Raw genomic sequence first — 22,475 nt, 5'->3', positions numbered from 1 at the left:
GAAAACTGTATGCAAGACCAGAGTCTAAACTCTAATAGTTAAGTAGATAAGTAATTGTAGATTATATGCTAATTGTATTTGTGATGCTTGCATGGAAGACCAGGAGGTGGCTCGTAGCACTTGTCAGTAAGAACCAGGGTTTTGGCTCCCGACTTGGCAAGGAAAGACCATGATACGGCTCGTGGCATAATTGCAAGACTATGGTTGGCACATAGCACCTCCTATTGTATGCATGATTTGTATGGCTCGTATGTTATGTATGGTATGTGGTATTTGGGGAAATCACTAAGATTTGTGCTTAAAATTTGTGTTTTATGGGTTTATACTTCTGGTTCAAAAGGGAAGGGCTCAGCTTGATCGCAGCACATACACCTGTATTTTCCGCGATTCGTGATTTTGGGATTATACCCTGATAATTGTTTTATTCCGAAATACTCTTAAATGTTTGAATAAAGGATAAATGAATATTTGAATATATATTAAAAATGAAAAATCTACCCTATTATTTTTGGGACGTTATAAGTAGGTGGGTTGCACCTGATCCCACAACGGCTTGGAAGGAGAATGAAACATTTCCTTATAAGGGGTGTGGATACCTTCCTTGTCACAACACGTTTTAAAGTCGTGAGGGCAACATATCCCATTAGAACTCTGCAGTTAAGCATGCTCGGGAGAGGAAAATTCAGGGATGGGTGCCCCCCTGGGAAGTTTTTGTGTCGGGAGCCCAAAGCAGACAATATTGGGATATGTGTCAGAGGGTGATGTTACAAATGGTATCAGAGCTAGGGCACGGGTCGATGTGTTTGACAGAGACGTCGAACCCCATAATGGGAGGTGAAGGTGGGTTGCACCTGATCCTGCATTGGCTTGGAAGGAGAACGAAACATTTCCTTATAAGGGGTGTGGATACCTTCCTTGTCACAACGTGTTTTAAAGCCATGAGGGCAACAAATCCCATAAGAACTCTCCAGTTAAGCGTGATTAAGATAGAGAAATTCAGGGATGAGTGACCCCTGGAATGTTTTTGTGCCAGGATCCCAAAGCGGACAATATTGTGATACGTGTCAAATGGAGGATGTTACACCTTTGCTACGATTTAATACCCACCACCAATAAATTAAAAAACCATTCCACCCCATGCATTTTCCTCGGTTACCCCTCACAACACCGTGCTACCAGTGTCTTGATCTTTACACTCGCGAAATCATAATTTCAAGACACGCCATATTCAGTGAAACCATATTCCCTTTTAAATCTACGACTACTGATAATCCTCCATCCTACGAATTTCTTGAAGACTTACCCTATATACCCTCAAACCCCAACTTCACGCTTCTTCCTGAACTTCCACCTAGTCACTCATCGCCCAACCAACAACCCTTATCTACTGACTATCCCAGTGCATTACACCCAACACACCTCTCATCTTTTCTCCACACCAGCCCATCCAAGACACCCCCTTCCACTATAAAAAACCATTTTCCTCACCAACTCCCTATAACAACCCCCCATCGTCGTCATCCTCTCAGTCCATCCTTCCTTTTTCCCATTCACCTTCTCCTACTATTTCCCTACTTGCATACTCAATGACTACTCATGCACAACATGGCATCTTCAAACCTATCTCCAAAGTAAACCTCCATACTATAACTGAATCCCCAATACCACAGTCCCACCTTTATGCCCTCAAAGATCCAAATTGGAACAATGCCATGAAAACATAATTTACTACTCTTATTTATAGTGGAACGTGGGTACTTGTTCTAAGACTAAAGGTCGTTAACATTTTCTGATGTATGTGGTTACTTAAAAAGAAATATAAAGCATATGACACATTGGAACATTATAGAGATCCATTAGTGGAAATAGAAAATGTCAAAGAACAGGAATTGATTGTGATGAAACTTTTGTTAAACCGGCTACCATTCGTATAGTTCTCCGTCTTGCCATCTCTCACAAATGGTCGGTGCACAAACTTGATGTCAAAAACATGTTCTTTCATGGTCACCTTAATGAAACTGTTTACATGCACCAACCACCCAGGTTTCACGACCAACAACTTTCAGATCATGTGTGTCATCTTCAGAAATCTCTATATGGTTTAAAACAGGCAATGCAAGCATGGTTAAATCGTTTTGCTACCTTTATCAAAAAGATTGGGTGTATACACAGCAAAACTAATTCATCTTTTTTATATTTTGATTTAGAACTACCATTGCTTACCTACTACTCTATGAAGAATGGCATATTTCTCATTATATCGACCATAGTGTTTCTTAAGCACATTATCAAACTCTTGGCATAAGAGTTTGCCACGACAGATCTAGAACACCCTGTCATATTTTTAGGGTATTTCGGCGACATCAAGCAAATAGGGTTTATTCTTATCCAACGAAAATATGCCTTAGAGGTCCTTGAAAGAGCAAATATGCTAAACTCCAACCCGTGTCGAACTCCAATTGATACACAATCTAAACTCGATACCTCTGATTCACTTGTTGCAAATTCTACTTTGTATCGTAGACTTTTTGGAGGCCTTCAATGCCTAACCTTCATTGGACCAGATATATCTTTCACTATTTAACAGATCTGCTTATACATGCATGACCCATACAAACCTCATTTTCATGCACTAAAACACATCTTACGTTACATATGCGAAACTCTAGATGTGGGTCTCCAACTTCATCACTCTTCTACCACTGGCCTTGTTGCTTACTTAGATTGGGGCGGTTGTCCATCTACACGCCGATCTACTAGTGCCAAAACCGAATACTGCAGTGTTGCTAATGCGGTTGCTGAAACGTGTTGGCTACGAAATCTCCTTCGTTAACTCCATACCCGAATCCCGAAATCCGTTATTATGTATTGCGATAATGTGAGTGTCATTTATCTCGCCGCCAATCCATTCAACAACAAATGAAATAACACATTAAATTGATATTCATTTCGTTCGCGATAAATTTGCGACCGGTCAAGTTCGTGTCCTGTATATCCCTTCTACTCTTCGGCATGTAGATATTTTTAGCAAAGGGCATCGTATTTCTCTATTCATGGACTTTAGAAACAGTTTGAGCTTGAACTGTGGAGGTTATTAATGTATATTGTGTATCTAAATATGTATTGTATTTAGTCCATTAGATTGGCTCAAAAGCTCATATGTATATGTATATATTAATTGTTGCTTAATGAAGAAGCAAGGGAAAATGATTATGAAACATGGATATTTACAATGGTTTGAAAAAACAATCAAATGTCTTTACTACTGCTACAGTCAACAACACAAACACCTTTAAGGTGATAGGTTCTGCAGCAAATTCCTCCTCTCTTCTAATACGTTCAGCCTCCTTTTGTCTTTCACGCTTCTCTTTCTCCACAGCATCATGTTGCGACTTGAACAACTGAATAAACACTCCCATGAAACCTAATACTACAAAAAAGCAAGAAAAAAAAACACACAACAAAAAATTACATATCTATAAAGATAGTACTAGCCAACAAAATTAATTCTAAAGATTTATTTGAAAACCTGGAACATTAGAGTGGAAAAAACTAAATCAAATAGTATAACTTTTTTTGACATCAAGTACATGGCAAATTACGTTCAAAATTTTCTTTTCTTTGAGGAGTTTTGGTAACAATCACAAAAAAGAAAAGATAGGTACTTTGAGGAGGAAATATGGAAGAGATAAATACAAATATAAAGATACACAACATATACATTTAGAGCATGTATTCTCTTTCTCTCTCTCTCTCTCTCTCTCTCTCTCTCTCTCTCTATATATATATATATATATATATATATATATATATATATATATATATATATATATATATATATATATATATATATATATATATATCAAGGTTGTAAAAGTCGTTAAACGGAAGTCAGACAGTCCATTAGGGTTAAGCGTCTAATCGGTCTATGAGGGGATTAATCGTCATCCAGGTGGAGACGGTTAATTATATTAAAAAAAAATTTCAAAAATATTAAATATTATTTACTTCCAAACAAAATTAATAAATATAGCAAAATTTTATGATTATTTACTTATTTTAATATGGTGTATACAATTTATTTAAATATTATTATATTTTAAGAAATAAACATTTCGTAATTTAAAATTTGAAATTTTAAAAATTTTGGAGTATTATTTGATATTTAAAACATTTAACATTTAAATTTTGAAAATTTAAAAAATTATAGGGTAATTTCAAAAAAAGGAAAAGTTTGGTCGTCTATGACCGCCTAGCTCCACCTAGGCCCGTCTAGTCCGATGTTAACCGTCGGTGACTAATTTGACCGCCTAATAAAATAATAGCTAGTTGATGTCCGCCTTCGCTTAGGCTCACCTTAGGCGGCCACCTAGCCCTATATTTATAAAGATAAGTCTCCATCTAGCCAGAAAATCATATTCACAATTTCGTTTTTCAAAAAAAAAATCTAATCATTATTACACTCGTTATGAGTTTAATTTGATAATTTCTGTTTAAAAATCTAATATATATATATATATATATATATATATATATATATATATATATATATATATATATATATATTAGAATTTTTTTTTACCAGCGAAATTGGAAATACTTTTTAGGTTATCTTTAAGTGTTCCATGGATTATATATATATATATATATATATATATATATATATATATATATATATATATATATATATATATATATATATATATAAAATCCATGGAACACTTAAAGATTGGTGATAACCTAAAAAAATAGTATTCTTAAATTCGCTGTTAAAAAAAATTCTAATCATTTATGTACTCATTAAGCGTTTAATTTGGTAATTTGTTTTAAAAAAATGATCGTATGCACATTTTTCAAATTAATGTTTTTTTGAATTATTTTTAAAACTGTTTAAAAACCGGCGTATTATATGGTTACACACATATTCTATATACAATAAGACTATTCGGAGTGGGCAACACCCCACTCCCGTTATTATGTCTCATAACGTGTGATAACGCCAGTGAACACCGCCCCACCCTCACATATGGTAACGACGTTTTTTTGTTTTTTTGCCTTGTAACTCGTGTGGGCGTTGCCCACACCCACCCCTCTAATAAAAACTCTTCATCAAGTGAGAATTAAGAAATCACAACTACAACTAACCTTCTGTGAATGACTGATCTTTGGGATCCCCCTTAAAATATTCCACAAGTAATTTTGTATCTTGGTCCTGCAAAACATATTTATATGCGTTATGATCAGTAAAATCTCACTACAAGAGATACTGGTATTACTGAATACTGACAACATGAGTAATAGCGGCGATCACCGCTATTATTAGTAACGACGACATATTTTTTGTAAATATTATTAGCCATGGGTGTTGAACCAATATATATAATAATTAAAGGAGTTAATAAAGACTTACCACACTATCAAAGAAGTAGGTAAGAGATGGGTGTTGTTCGGCATCATAAAGAAAGGTCTTCAAGGCCTGGAGATGACAAAGAGATACATTAGGACATGGACATATATTATTTTTGAAAATATAACATCTTCGTCAAACAAACAAAAAATTACAACCAATGTAAACCCTATGCATCTCAACTTGTCTAACATGGGGAAAACATTGGACCAATGCAATGCCCTGCAAACTACTATTTGGATTGGTAAAACTATCGAGTGCTTTTATCTCAAATCTTTTTTAAAACTAAACTGTTACGTGGTTCGTAGAATCTGTATAAATGAACTGGAATCCGTCAAAGAATTAAAATATGTTTGGAACTGTAATTTAATTCCATATTATATATCGGTTGAAAGGAAATAGACTTAGAATCCAATTCTATATTCTGTTTAGTGTTTGGTTGACATGAAATAAAATTAAAATAATGCTAAATTACAGAATTTCTCTTGCTTTTTTTTTAATAACTTATATGTAAAAATATATATTGCATAAATTAATGATAAAAATAGTATATGATTATCCAGTCTTTGGAGGCTGGTATTTTTGTATTATTTTAGTATATTTTTCATCTAAAAAATCGTAAATATGGACATACCTCATGGAATTCAGGAGATACACCACCATCACTGTAGGAAGAATTGAGTTCTTGTTGAGCCATCTTAACTTCTTTGGCTATGGTAGACTTGGACTCACGCAGATCTTGAATTTTTATCTTATATTAATAAACAAGATAAGTCAACATTAGGCATCTCCATAGTTACTAGCAACTGAAGTTCTATCATTATTAAGGTATATGATTTACCTTAGAGGCAGCATCTAAGTTAACCAGATCCTTGTCAAAATCAAACCAAGCTGCATTCTTCTCGTCACCCTCCTATATAATATGCCAGCGACGATAGAATTATTTAAGTATCCAAAATAATAGCATGACAAATTAAAGTGACATGAAATATACTAATTTTTTTTGCAAATGCATTTTTATGTTCTTCGATTGCCTCCTATTGGTTCTCCCTCTCTTGCTTATTTCAACCAAATTGAACATGGTTTACATGAGTATAGCATATTAGAGTCTCTTGGTCCCAACTCAAGCATACAATGAAAGTCGATGTCATCATTTAACATTGTTGTAATTAATTATCTAGGTGTGCCTTAAACTAAAAAAAAAAAAAAAAAAAAGACACACGATGGGACCCACACACACATATGTTTCTTCGGTAGGGTTCATTTAACACCAACTTTAATTAATTCATAGATAGTGTGAGTAATTACTAAATGTCAAAGAGACTTTTACCTTGTATAAAAGAAACATCTCTGTCTCCTTCGGTTTCCGAATATTGTTAAGCCAAAGTCCACCAAAGTGTCCTGCAATGTAGATGATATATTTCATGAATCGTATGAAACATTGAAACGAAATATAATACATATATTATATTTTTGCAACGATTCAATCCTATAGTACCTCTTTGATTCCGTTGTAATATCTGATCATATTCCTTCATTATGCTAGCCAGCTTTATTGATTCCCGTATCTAAATTATGTAAGTGAAAATTAAAAATTTGTAATATATACAACATTTTAACAACAAAGAATTTCATTAAAGCAACTCTAGCAACAAGCTAGAGAAAAGCAAGCCGACTGGTGCATGTCTCGTTATAGTATAAATATCTTGTTGAATCCAAGATACAAGTTACCTCTTTAGTAGCCTCTTTAATTATTTTCAGGTTTCCTGTAATTTCATTAATCTGCAATAATAGGAAGTGAAGGAAATAAATTAGCCAGACAAGTAATCTTTGTCAAATTTTTTCCCATAAATCTTTAAAACTTTTTTCATATTATAATTTTTTTTAAGAATCTTTACCTGATTAGTAAAAGAAATTCTTAGTTTAAGCAGTTGTAGTTTCGCCTCTATCCTTGGGATCTTCATACACTCCAGGATGAACTAAAAGACAAAGTATCATATAATCCCTTATGAAATAAGTTTAATTCTTTGATAAATAATCAATACTAATTTCAAACTATGACTAACAATACCTGACCACGCTCTCCAACCATTTTCTTGTCTCCCGTGTAGCCCTAAAATATAAAATTTTGATTAAGGAGTTTTTTGATATTCCTTTTATTAGGTGTAGAAAGAAATTGGGTCTGAATGACGAGTCTAATTCAGTTAGATTCAAACTATTCGATACCACATTTAGAAACCTATGACTTAGTCTTAGTGTCTCAGTCATGGAACTTCTAATGTGACTCTTACTCGGTCAAATTCAAGACATGCCTTAACTCAATTAGATTTGACAAAATCAACAACTATCAAATACCTCCTAACTATTGGCAACATATATAGCAGACGTTAGACTCTCAAGGGGTTGTTTAGTAAGCCTCTCAATACAATGATTAAGAGGCAATCTCTTAATGTTTCAACATATATAGAAGTACCATTAAGTATTGGTAATATATATATATATATATATATATATATATATATATATATATATATATATATATAATAAACCTTATTTATTAGAGAAATTAAATATTCTCCTACTTATTCTTCCTACCTATCCTCGTACCAATTTTAGATGATGATAAATGTAATAAAAATTTATTAAATTAATTAAATAAGTGTAATAATATTAAGTGTGTGTGGTAGGTAAAAAAAAAAAAAGAAGAGGAATATTTAATTTCTCTATTTATTATGTTAGTAAGGAGTTGCTTGGGAAGTCTCTCAATGGAATATTTATGAGACAATTCCACATTAAAAATGTGTGGTAGTGCATTAAATGTGCCTATTAGAGGGCAAAAAAGCTTATGAACGATTCATATATAGCTTCTTTTTCCCTCACAAATCTCTCTTCACTTATCTTGTAACCGATGCAATTCGATAGTTTATTATGTATGTGAGAGTATATAGGTGCCACATACTTCTTCCTCAGTGTGTGTCTGCCTCTTGCTCTCCCTCTCCCTCTCTCTCTCTGTATATATATATATATATATATATATATATATATATATATATATATATATATATATATATATATATATATATATATATATATATATATATATATATATATATATATATATATATCCTAATAAAACAGTGCAAAGTTGCCACATGGCTTCTCCTGCTGCCCCATTATTTCAATGTTGATTTCCGAAAATGCCTTTGTGATGATTTACCCTTCAATTCTGGTTTTACGTTACTTCTCATTCTATCTATTCATCGAATCATTCTCCTTTAATTTCATCTTCTCCGTTATGGAAACCAAATAACCATCTACACTGATTCAAAGTTTCAAATATGCAATATCTATTCTCCCTCTTGGAAACCTAATCACCACCTATACTGATTCAAACTTTAAAACTCGCAATCTATAGGGTTTAATCCTACTGCGTTACTTCTTCAACAATCTGCAAAATTATTCTGTCATGTCTTTTTAATTGTCTGAATGACCTCCGACAACACCCCACCGCCCCTCCTTTCTAAGGGTAGAAATCTTAACTAGAGACCAGAGTCACTTACTCCACATACATACACAATGTTCTCTCTTTTCATCGTTTCATTTTTAATAGAAAATCGAGGGGTTGTGAGTTGTGAGGCTTGTAGTGCGGACTCGATACTAAATCGGCAGAATTACAAAATCCGAAAATGATGGCCAAATCACTAGTTTTGAATTCTCCTATTGTCACCATCAAACATAAGAGGTATAATTACGCCTATTTTATCACTTTTCATCCGTTTCTTCATCCACCAACACATAATATCTTCTCCCCATGGATAACCAATTCCATTCATTTGATGGACTATGATGCATATGTATTTGATTGTATTTGGAAAACATGGAAGAAAATAAGTTCTTCGTCACTAGATTCATCACCACCAGGTAGTTTCATTTACAATGCAGTGCTTTTGAAATTTAAATTTTTTACCTCTTAGGTTTGTTACAGGTAGGAGATATATTTCTAGGTTTGAGAAGAAGGGATTCAAATTGAAAGGCTTGAATTTATCATGCATTATAACATGTCTATGAAGAAATTCATTCAAGATTAATACAATCACAACCAAGTACATACATGTTTAAATGGATGAGACAGAGACAAATCGTCTATGGGATGTGATACAGAGGCTACCATTATTGACCTTGATTATTGAGCTTTAACGCTCATGTAATGTTTGTGATCTATATTTATATGATTTCACATTTACCAGGTGTTTAGGGGCGTAATATTAGTGATAAAAGTGTTTTATTTGTTTAGGGGTGATACATCAAGAAAATAGTAAGAACATATTCCATAGAAAAATGAGGGTTTTTATTTCTATCGATCTAAACTAAAGTTATTCAAATATATATCTTATTGAAGAAATCGTCTGCAAAGAATACTTTTTATGAAAAACTTTTCACTCAAGCATATAAAGAAGCTAGAGTGATTAATAGATACTTGGTAGAACTGTATGATTTATTGTTGTATTAACAAGAGGTATCTATGTAAGGTTTAAAGGCTCTGTTTGGATCAGGTCCTGATTGAAAATTGAATGTTTAATAAGGGCGTAATTGATAACCCATTTAATAACCGGTTATAACTTGTATGCCTTTACAATCCATCTCAGAAACTTAATGGGTGGCTAATTGATCACAGGTGAGTATTTAAGCCATGATAATTTAACTTTTGGATTGAAAGAAACTCTTGAGGAAGAATGTGTTCATGAAATTGTTGATTGGGGAAGAAGAATGAATCACTGACCTCAAAAAGAAAGTTCCAATATGTAATACGATATTCAATGTCTTCCCTAACATTTGAAAATCTTAAAAGCCTTGGTGCACTTGCATTGCCATTTGATGTTGTCTTTGTAGATTTTACTTTTTGTCTTTGTATATATTATTGGTATATATCGAATTAACTTTAATTTACTTATATAATTTTTTTCAGTTTATGATAAAAACGTTTATTTTGCAAAAGTAACAAAATTTCAAATGTTTTTGATATTTTGATTTTGGGTGCTGATTTTTCCACTGAGATTTTTTGATGCATCCACTGATATTTAAATTTATTGACAATTATACCTTTATAACCTATTTTAAGTTTTATAAGATATCCTTTTTACCAAACAACGTCCTCTTCGACTCTCTCTCTCTCTAAACCATTTCTGTAATTTGAGAAGAATTATCTCCAGATCCCAGATGATAAGGACTCGAATTATCAATAATTTGAGAAGAATTACTAGATGAGGGATGAGAACTCATAGATTGAGGTATAATTGCAGAAAACAAAGTAAGAATTTGAAAGAAGAAAAAGATGAACAATTAATCTGATACCATGTCAAATTGATATGAGCTGATTAAAAGAGAGAATTTTTATCTTCATTGATTAAAGAAGTGTACAATACAAAGGAATAAGAAACATATATACATACTACTCGTTAACACGAATTGATGACCTGTAACATAGTTGGCCTACTACTTTGGAGTTTGAAGAAAATTAATCTGGGTTTTCCGTGGGTTAAAATAAACCCAGAACATATTCAAATCGTGAAGGGAGGGGTGATCGATTCGAGAGTTTTTCTTGTTATTGTTGTTTTATCGATGAAGAGGATGAGGGAAAAGAATGTTTTTACAGAGATTGGAATGATAATGGTCAGTGGAGTAGAGATCTATGTGTATGAGAGGAAGGGGGAGTAACACAGATTTTTAAACAAAAAAATGGAGTTTTTTTTCTCTCTCCAATAACCTTAAGTAATACGAGGGTATAAATGTCAATAGATATAAATGTCAGTGGAATTATAAAAAGTTAATGTGGAAGAATCAGTGCCCTTTGATGTTTAATCAAATATCGTAAAAGTTATACGATTCGATTCATAATTTGTTAGACAATGTTTTTTAACAACTTTGTTGGGCATGTATCAAATGGGATTAGATGAAACATTATCATATTCTATGCATATTTATACATAAAACGTGTAGATAATTAATTAATCATAAAGATGAAATGATTTATGTTTTGAAGAAAACAAAGCCATCTTTTAGGAAAAAAAATTGCAAGAAACAAATCATTAGCTTACGGTTTATGTTTTGAATCACAATAATTACCATCAATTTGAACATCATGTTAAAAAATAACCTTTTTTTAATATTTGATTTTCATTATCATTTTTAATTATCAATATTCTTTTTCTTTTTTACCCCCAGGGTTGTAACCTTATATATATATATATATATATATATATATATATATATATATATATATATATATATATATATATATATATATATATATAGAGAGAGAGAGAGAGAGAGAGAGACTCTCTCTCTCTCTCTCTCTAAAAAATGAGTATGTGCCACGGATAGGTCTAGATTCTCTTATATGTTCTACCAAATCCTTCATCAAATCCTTCGTCCAAGAAACCTATATGATCATGTGAATTTATTTTGCGAATTTGGAAGAAATATATCGAGTATTTTAAACTAATTTTGAGGTGTCTAATTTTATGAATATAAAAGGCAATTGCCAAGGTATCTTCTATAACTTTCGAAGACAATTGTCGAGGTTTCTGATTCTATGATGTTTAATTGGTTATTTGGTTTTCTGTCAATCAACATTTTGTGTAAATCATACACTGGAATAGATTACAATTGCAATGTGTGTGATAAAGAAATGGTGGATCATAAAACATAAAACACAATGTGTTTTTGTCAAATTCCCATGGTTTCTGTATCATGAATGTAATTAAGTTAAGCGTTGAATTTATTAAAATATCAGAGAGTTGGAAATCTATTCAACAAGTATACATGCGTTGAACACACACACAATTATATATATATATATATATATATATATATATATATATATATATGTGTGTGTGTGTGTGTGTGTTTGTGTGTGTGTGTATGGATGGACATCTTTTGTGTGGATGTAGGAAACAATCAGATTTTAAGAAAAAATATATTATTAATTAATGAAACAAGGGTACAATGGTAATCTTTACTATAATTAGTTATGGTAAAAATATAAAATCAATTAAAATCCCTTATTTTAAGGGATCAGTTTCACCCTATAAGAGTACACATTGACTATGTTTTCTATAATTCTAATCTCTTATTGACGATCAATCCTAACCTACCCAAGATCATAGATGACATGAACGTCGTAGGGAAAGACTTTGGAATCGGAAATCAGAGTCAAGAATCGACCCTCCAGGGCTTGTTCAATAAACATGATTCTTGTGTTTTCTTGATAATCGTGAAATGGTGTTTGGACCAGTTGTTTGATTTGCGAAGCCTTGTAATTTTATGATTTCTTTGGTTGAGATTCATAAATAAGGATTCTATTACCCTAATTCTTTTGTAAGGTGTTACCAATCTCAATCAAGTTCGTTTTTGTTGTTATTTTTTGTATTTAAAATCTTTACTTTGATCACACTAGCAACTAAACTGAACTGGTGGAATGGCAATGTATTTCTTTTTCCCTCTTTTTCTTTTGCGTTGTTCTATAATTTCAATTCCCAGAAATACAAATTGATAGCTACGGATTTTATTTTTATTTTAATTTGTTAAATTCGAAAATTTTTGCAAGCATTCAAAAACAAAGTTTAAGAGGAAAGCATACCACGTATGGCTCCTCTTGCCTTCTCCATCCTCCGCCTTGTTATGTTTTTTTACTTATTAGTTTGGTTTTTCCATCTACAACTGTAAAATTTCTATACACTAACGTTTCACTTGACCTTTCTCTATTTTCTTCTGGTTCAAAGCTTGAAAGGCATGTTGTAATTGTGTAGGGTTTTGTATATTTTCAAAAGAGTCCACAAATGTTGGGGTTTAAATTTCTTCCTAGGTTTAGCAAATTTTTTCCATAAATTCTAACTTTTTGTTGTTGTTGGATTGTTCATGGGGATCCAAGTTGATTGGGTTCAAATTATTTTTTAGGTAGAAGAGAAGAAGTTTAATCCAAGGACGGAAGGAGGATGTGCAGTGTCTTTGGAGAAGTAGAATGTTGAATCTCGTAAACCAAGTTCATAATATGAGGTAACATCTTTTTTTTCCTAAACCTAAAAGGTGCCAATTTGGTAAATTTAGTGGATTAATTAGATACGAGGTTAGTAAAATTTCAATTTGATCAAATTAAGTTTATAATTGTTTTTGTTTGATATTATATGGATTTCCGAAAAACACCATTGATCGTGTGGATAAGGTAGTATTTTATAGGTTGAATTTGTTATTATGTATCTATTTTTCATATATACTTTTGCATTTTGGGCTTGTAGCTTATGTGTCTTTTTTTCAAACTCTTTAAATTCATTTACCAAATATTATTACTTTTTTTCTCCATCTCTCTATGAAATGTGTCAAACTGCCAACTAAAAAAATTACTTATTTTATTTATTTTGTGTTTTATGGTTCATGTCTGTTTTGTGTTTCAATTGAAGTGTAGATACATATTCAAAATGACGTCGGTACATTCTATCAACATTACATGCTTCTAGGTACTGCATATAAAAGAAACTAAAAATATAAAGAAGAAGGATATTTTGATATTCTTGCTGAATAAGAAAGATATGTAACAAAAGATACTCCCACTTGCAACTTCATGGATGCAAATAAAAAGAGCATTAGAATTTTATTTTATGAAAGACACTCTCACAAAATGAATTCTCATTCATTCTTAAAAGATCATCGAAAAATACTTTTTAAGATTATTTTTTTGATGTAATACTTTTTACATTATTTGATGATTATTCTTAGAAGAAAGATATTTTTTTTTCTTTTTTGTTATTGTATTCTGTTAGAATATGCACATTGCATTTTGCATTTTGGTAGAATATGTGTTAGAATATGTACACGTGTATTAAAATATATAAGTCTACTATATTGTAAGAACATGTATGAATTTGTATTATGTCCGAATTTCTTTTAACATATAAAAACGTTGGTATTCTTTAATTGATGGTTCAAAAATGTTTATATTATTTAATATGTTCATTCTATCATAATATATTCTGTCAAAATATGTTATTTTTTAAGATAATTTTTATTATTCTTTAAAATGTTCATTCTTTTTAAATTAAAGTATAAATCATCTCTTAAATTCCAGATTTTCCTTTTTTAAATCTAACTTAATTGGCAAAAATACCCTTTAAAGGATATTAATATTTTATTATACATGTTCTTCCATTGTAATACCATACACCCTAAATCTCATCTTTTCATTCTTTTCATATATTGGTCTATAATTAGCCTTACATCCACATATTACATGTTGTCCATATTATCATATATATATATATATATATATATATATATATATATATATATATATATATATATATATATATATATATATATATATATATATATTTATATTTATATATATCCAAACTCGAATAATTACTCCAGTTACTTGTTAAACTCCCACAACTTTAAAGTCATGGACTTATTACTTTTGATATGTAAGCTTTCTATTAACTCTTACATAATAAAAAAAAATCATTAACACAAATTCCCTTAAATACATGGTTAATGTTTTCAAGAATTTTTGTTAAATTTACAAATGTATCTCTATTTTCATCATAATTTATATAAAGTCTCCTATGAAATATATCCATTTTTATTTTGTATATTTAAATGAATAAGTTAAATAGTAAAAAAAATAAAAAAATATTTTTTTTATTGATTTTTACATCTTAGGTGTAAAATGAAAAAGTATTGAATTTAGTTGGCAAAATATACATAACTTAAAAGAAAATTTAGACATTTGAGGTTGCCAAATGGTTTGAATGACCAATACCAAAATATATGGATTCCAATGGTAAAAAGTTATACAAAGTTGTAAAAAGCTATCATTGAAGATGTTTTTATTCTTTTGATATATTTTGTACATTTTGTTCCTTGTGTTTAATACAAATTTCATTGTATTAATACAAATTTCTTTTGATATATATATATAAAAGGAGGGTTTAATTGATAAAAAAGGTTAAGAATAAGGGAATCAATTGATATATATATATATATATATATATATATATATATATATATATATATATATATATATATATATATATATATATATATATAAAGAGGGTTTAATTGATAAAAAAGGTTAAGAATGAAGAAATCAATTGATATATATATATATATATATATATATATATATATATATATATATATATATATGTATGTTTGTTACAGTTAATTTGTACACTTGTGTTTATATAGATTTGTACGCAACAAATTTATTTTTCAAACATAATAATATGTGCTTTACAATATAATATTGTACAATTCTATAAAACACAAATTGTTGTGTATGAAAAAAACTATTGTGTATGAATCACTTCCCTTTATATTACATAAACTACGATTATTAATTAAAAGTAATATTCATTTAAAAAATATAACATGTATTAAAAATGTCAAATTAAAGGCGGGATTTTATAGACATTAAATATAGATAATGATAAATGTGCTAACTTTAAGAAGTTTTATGATAGAATATTAAGAAATAAGGTTTAATAGAAGTCTGATTTGCAAAAATATTCGGTATTTTCGAGGTTAACAAACGTGGCTTCCATAATATCAAAATAAAAGAGACATTATACCAAATCCATATTGGTTCCATATTAAAAAGGTTAATACTTAGCTTTCAACATCATATATGATATGCTGAAAGAGGTACTTGGTAAGAGAAAGGGTGAATGTGGGGAGTACAAACTTAAGTGAATAATGCATATCCGTTAAGGTTATATGTTAAAAGTTTCAAACTTCTCTGTGGTATTATGTATGGATATGATGGAGAAAGAGAAAAAAGAATGAAGTCAATATTACCTTTAGCATATCCCTTTCTTCGCTTGTAGGTAATACTTTCAAAAGATTATTAAGTTGATCAACATCAACAATAGAAGAATCTAATGCAAGGACAGCATTCTGAAAAGCAAACACAACATAATCGTTATAAACCATGCCATTCCATCAAAGTGAAAATAGTTTCTTCATGGCACACCAAGATTTGTGCAATATAAAAATAAACTTACACACATATGAGGTAGATTAATCTTTCCTTGGGAAAGTATGGTTTCAGGGTCATATGCTTTATTCGGAGAAAGCTGAAAATTAAAGAAAATTCATTATAATGGCTTAAGTAAACTATACTAAATATATTTTTCACAAGAATTAAACAATAATATGTGTTTAGTAACTAGGACTAATATCATAAAATTCCTAAGTTTATTAACGAGTAATTGGAAAAAACAATAATATTTTTTTTATTATTGCTATGACCACAACTTTGTTGCAAGATTATCACCCTAGCCGATTTAACAAGTTTCATGGTTAGCTTTGTTATCTTTTTTTTATTTTTATTTATATTTATTTATTATTTTTTGCAAAATAAGTCCTAAAATTGGGTTTAAAGTTCAATTTTGGTCTCTATAGCTTGCAAAAAATTACACCACAAGTTTTTTAACTTTATTTTTCATTTTTTTATATACTTTAAAAGAAGTATATATATATATATATATATATATATATATATATATATATATATATATATATATATATATATATAAACGAAAATAGATAATATATAAAAAAGCGAAATATAATGTTAAAAGCAATGTGGTGTAACTTTTTGCAAACTATACAGACAAATGTTAGGACTGATTTTGCAAAAAAAAGATAACAGGCTTAACCATGAAACTCGTTAAGTGGGCTAGAATGATTATTTTTTTGAAAAAATTGTGACCTTAGCAATAATGAAAAAATGTTTTGTGTTTTTTCCAATTACATGTTAAAACCTATTAGTTTTATGATATTAGCCCTTGTAACTATATATATATATATATATATATATATATATATATATATATATATATATATATATATATATATATATATATATATATATATATATATATATATATATATATATATATCTTTGTTTTTCGTGTATTTTAGAAGTTATAATGAAAATATAGAGTTAAAGGAAAAGATGGACCTACTTGATAGTCGAGAGCCTTTTTAAGTGCTTCCACGATTTTATTCATTGATGGACGTTCTTTTCGGTCTTTATTCAAACACTGATAAGCGATTTCTGTAAATACCTTCATTGATTCTAGTGTTATTTCATGTAGGAGATGATGACAAATAACATCATTTAGAGTTTGTTGTTCATAAGCATTTTTCACCCACTCAATAAATCTTATTTCACCCTGTTTTTGATTGCTAGGAATACATAACCTCCCACACAAAACCTCAAACAACACCACCCCAAACGAGTACACGTCTGACTCCTTTGTTAGGCTTCCAGACTCTACATACAGCGGATCACAATACCCTAATGTGCCTACAGCGCCGGTGTGAATAATTGAGATGTTCTTGTTCGCTGGAGCAAATTTAGAGAGACCAAAATCAGAGATCTTCGCATTCCATTCCTTGTCGAGTAAGATGTTAGAACTTTTAACATCGCGATGAATTATCTTTTGTAGGGTACCATCAGCGCCACCACTATGAAGGTACGCCAGTCCAGAAGCCGCCCCAATGGATATCGTAAGTCGTTGACGCCAATCTAGTTCTTTTTTGTCGAGATACAAGTCCAGACCACTTCTAGATGCGTACTCGTAAACGAGAATCCCCTCCTTATCATCTTCGTAAAACCCTAAGAGTGATACGATGTTCGGATGCTTGTATTCAGAAAGCATGTAGATCTCGTTCCATAACTCACGTGTTCCTTGTCCGTGTTTGCGATTTAATCGTTTGAAAGCAAGGGTTTGACCCTGTGAATGATTGATGAGTTCACCCTGATAGACTTCACCAAAACCACCTCCTCCAATATGACGATCTTTTGAAAAGTTGTCAGTTGCTTTTTTTATATCTGCAAGGCGTATTCTAAGGTGATCATAATGGGTTTGGGAATGGGCAGACGTGGGTTTCATGATCAATGAAAAATAGGAAATAGGACTTGGACTTTCAAAGAGTTAAAGCTCTAGAGCCTCAAAGAGATGATATTATTACATCTATCATTGCTTTGCTCTATATACAACGTAAAGTCTTAGTCAACTCTCTCTCTCTCTCTCTCTCTCATATATATATATATATATATATATATATATATATATATATATATATATATATATATATATATATATATATATATGAGAGATTAACAGCTTGCAATATTATATGAGTATTATAAAAACCAGCATGTGATAAATGACAAGTTACAAGTTAACAGCTTGCAAAATGATTAATATAAAAACTAGTTGGTGGCCGGGGGATTTTAAACGTACCCAAAAATATGGCAACTACGTTGACCATTCATAAGTCACGATCTCACTTCTGTCATTTTTTTTTTTTGTTTTTATTAAATAATGTCTTCATTTTCTACTAATTACCAAGCAGCCATTAGAAGTTAAATAGATTACATAATACCTCCATATTACATCTTACTTGACATCCATCTAAATTTTTTATTTACGTCTAATATAAAAGTATAAAAGTATCCATCTAAATTAATAATTGCTTTAATTGAAAAAAACAATTAAATTACAATACTACAACTCATATATTATTGAATATGTTTCCTTTTAAATTCAAATTTTAAATTTTAAATTTCAAAATTAAATAAATTTTTGTTTAAACCTTCATATTTAATTTTTTTGTTTTATCCAACCCGTATAACATACGGGTTTCGCAACTAGTGGTTAAATAATTAAGTAATTTACGAAGCTAAATATTCGGCGAACATAAATAAAAGAGTTTCAATTTATAATCCTTCTTTATTACGATTTTGATTGGTTATTTTTTTTTACTGTTAGAACTTTTGAGCTTTTAAATTACTACTACAAAGATTTGCCACTAAAAGCAAAATCAATGTATATTTGGTGTAAATGAAAAAAAAAACATTGTTTTAACTAATAATATCAAGATATGTTTTATCACTAATGTAACTTCTTGTTCTTTAATTTTAGTTGTGTTTTAATAATAATAATAATAATAATAATAATAATAATAATAATAAAATTACGTCAAATGTCAACTTTTAGTTGAAAGGCTAATTATGGTATGATAGTTGTATAACAAAATACTGTAACCATAACCATTGACAAATTCATGATTCAAAAATAATGTGACAAAATAAATTTATAAAACTATTCTGTTATGAGGTGACAAAATAAATTGTTAAAACTTTTTTGTTATGATGTTAGGTTATTAATAATATCATCTAATATAGTATTAACTTTTAGGTGAGTGGCTAATTATGGTACTAAATTAACCAAATTACAAACAAGAGAGCTTTTGAGTTTTCATTGTTAATTTTATGTCTAAGGCCATCATGTATACACATCACGAGAAGGCTCGTGGTGTGTATACACCTCATTATCATTATCTTCTTCTTCCACCTTCTTTCTATTCTCAATTCGGTATACTCACAACAAATGAATGTGGTCGTTGTGGGTGTAAGCTGCAAGAGAGAAGAGGAGAGGAAGAGAGAAGAAATAGTCCGTGGTGAATTGTGGTGGCCAACACGAGAGTCCACGCTCGTGGTTCCAGATCAGCACCACGAGAGGAACGGGATGGTGTGCACGGAAAACCACCGTGGCCACCTGGACCACGAATGGCTTCGCAATACCCATACCAGACGACCTAATAGTATGGCCACGATCATTCACCTCACATGTGAGCCAACATTGTAATTTGCAAAAACTAAAGTTGAATATTCTTTTTTGAATCTTTTGCATTACCTAGGTAAATAGCATATTTTAATGTTCGAAAAACACATACTATATGAAGTTCTAATAAATTAAAACAATAATTAAAAGATAAAATGTAATTTTATAGATTTATATAACTTGAAGGGTATAAAGTAAATTATGATAAACTTTGAGGCATATATATAGACATAAATTGATTTGAAAAGTAATTTGATATATTAATATTAATAAAAACTTGAGAAACAGGGTTCACACAAACACAAGGTGGTTTTTGACTTTCTTAAAATGGTTTTGGTTTTGGTTTTGGGTCTGAATAACAATATATATATACACTATAAATTTGTTATAACTAATGCGCAATCAATCCCGTCACACTTGTGACGTTAAGTTGTAAGAGGCATTTTTTTAATATATATATATATATATATATATATATATATATATATATATATATATATATATATATATATATATATATATATATATATATATATATATATATATATATATATATATATAGGTTCATATGAGACGGTTTAATTTTGTGAGACCGTGAGACGCATCTTTTTATTTTTTTATTTATTTTTTTTTTCTATTCTTTTTAGTTAATTCAAGTTCCGAAAATAATATTTAAAAAAAGAATTTTTTGATTTTTCCATTTATTTTGCATTTTAAAATTATTTTTAGAATATGTACAGTGTAGTATTCTATTTAGAATATTTCACGTATTTTTCAAAAACAAAAAAATTATTTTTTTTTTAGTTAATTCAAGTTCGAAAAATAATATTTAAAAAAAAAATTTTAGATTTTTCCATTTATTTTGCATTTTAAAATTATTTTTTAGAATATGTCAGTGTAATATTCTATTTAGAATATTTCACGTATTTTTCAAAAAAAAAATGGGATTTTTTTTAGTTTTATTTTATTTTTTTTTAGTTAATTCAAGTTCCGAAAATAATATTTAAAAAAAGAGTTTTTGGATTTTTCCATTTATTTTGCATTTTAAAATTATTTTTAGATTTTGTCTCACGGTCTCACAAAATTAGAATGGTCTCAAATGAACCTGAACCTATATATATATATATATATATATATATATATATATATATATATATATATATATATATATATATATATATATATATATATATATATTAAATTCAAACGAGCTTAGGAAGAATACTTTTTGGGCTTTAGGTTTTTGCCACAAATGTTTTCTAAATTTGATAACTTTCGTCCCTAAAGTCCAAACTTTTATATTTTTGCGTTTTGATTAAGTTTTTGTGTCTTTAGATTTTTGCCCCAAATCTTTACTGACTTTGACACTTTTATCTTTGCAGTCAAGTTTTACATTTTGTGTTTTTGCCACAAATCTTTAATGAATTTGACACTTTTCGTCATTCTAGTCAAAACTTTTACATTTTGATATAAAAACACAAAAAACCTCATTTAGAATTTTGTGACCATATTTTCCCAACTTTAACATAATTGCCATAACATTTTTTGATTTTCTCCACCAATGTCCCTTCTTTTGGTTGTATACTTTTGATATCCAATTTTAGGGGTTGCCGATTTTCTCCCCTATTTGTGTGATTTACAATTTCAACATATATATTTTAAAAATCTTTACTAGTTATTATTATTATTATTATTATTATTATTATTATTATTATTATTATTATTATTATTATTATTATTATTATTATATATATATATATATATATATATATATATATATTAAAGGTCTCAACAAAAGGAATAGTAAACATACCATTTTTTTGGTAAAATTGATCCCTGCACTTTGCTCCTTATTTTTTATTTATTTTGACACTTTTGGTCCTTGCAATCAATATTTTTACACTTTTTAGGCATCTTTTAATATTTACCACTAAACTTTGATCCATTTTCTAAAAATTTGCTAATTCCTACATCTTTAACTCTTTATCCGTTTTCACACTTCTGATCCTTGGAGTCAAAACTTTTATATTTTTTTCATAAAAACATGAAAAAAACGGTCCGGAGCAAAGTCCGGGCTTTTCATTATTGCACTTTCTACGTCTGTCATATTTCTCGATTCGAAAACAACATTGGAAACTTTTTTGGCTCCCGCATAGCGGGGTAACCTTTCTAGTTGTTGTTATTATTATTATTATTATTATTATTATTATTATTATTATTATTATTATTATTATTATTATTATATTTTTTAAAGAGTATTACTATACGTATTTTTACAATTATATACATCGTTAAATCATAGGCTACACAAACACTATTACACTTATATGGATACATAAAAGCTATTATATATTTCGTCTGTACCAAATTAATAG

The 22,475-nt window shown here is 29.5% G+C and overlaps 1 protein-coding gene across 1 annotated transcript; it reads right to left on the bottom strand.

The window, feature by feature from the left end:
• Positions 1-3,144: 3,144 nt before the first annotated feature.
• LOC111888068 (probable receptor-like protein kinase At2g23200) lies at positions 3,145-18,460 on the bottom strand. The gene is made up of 13 exons (XM_023884178.3): positions 17,431-18,460; positions 16,465-16,536; positions 16,259-16,357; positions 7,479-7,520; positions 7,306-7,386; positions 7,139-7,189; positions 6,906-6,975; positions 6,738-6,808; positions 6,249-6,320; positions 6,042-6,158; positions 5,411-5,476; positions 5,146-5,212; positions 3,145-3,430 (listed from the first exon to the last, which is right to left on the bottom strand). Exons 1-13 carry the CDS (start codon positions 18,361-18,363, stop codon positions 3,228-3,230), a joined length of 1,944 nt encoding a protein of 647 aa, XP_023739946.1. The 5' UTR covers positions 18,364-18,460; the 3' UTR covers positions 3,145-3,227.
• Between the last annotated feature and the right edge of the window lie 4,015 nt (positions 18,461-22,475).

Source organism: Lactuca sativa, chromosome 2 (genome assembly GCF_002870075.4).
Source record: "Lactuca sativa cultivar Salinas chromosome 2, Lsat_Salinas_v11, whole genome shotgun sequence".
Classification (NCBI taxonomy): Eukaryota; Viridiplantae; Streptophyta; class Magnoliopsida; order Asterales; family Asteraceae; genus Lactuca; species Lactuca sativa.
The sequence above is the reverse complement of the archived record's forward strand: the minus strand, read 5'-3'. Positions and strand labels throughout refer to the sequence as shown.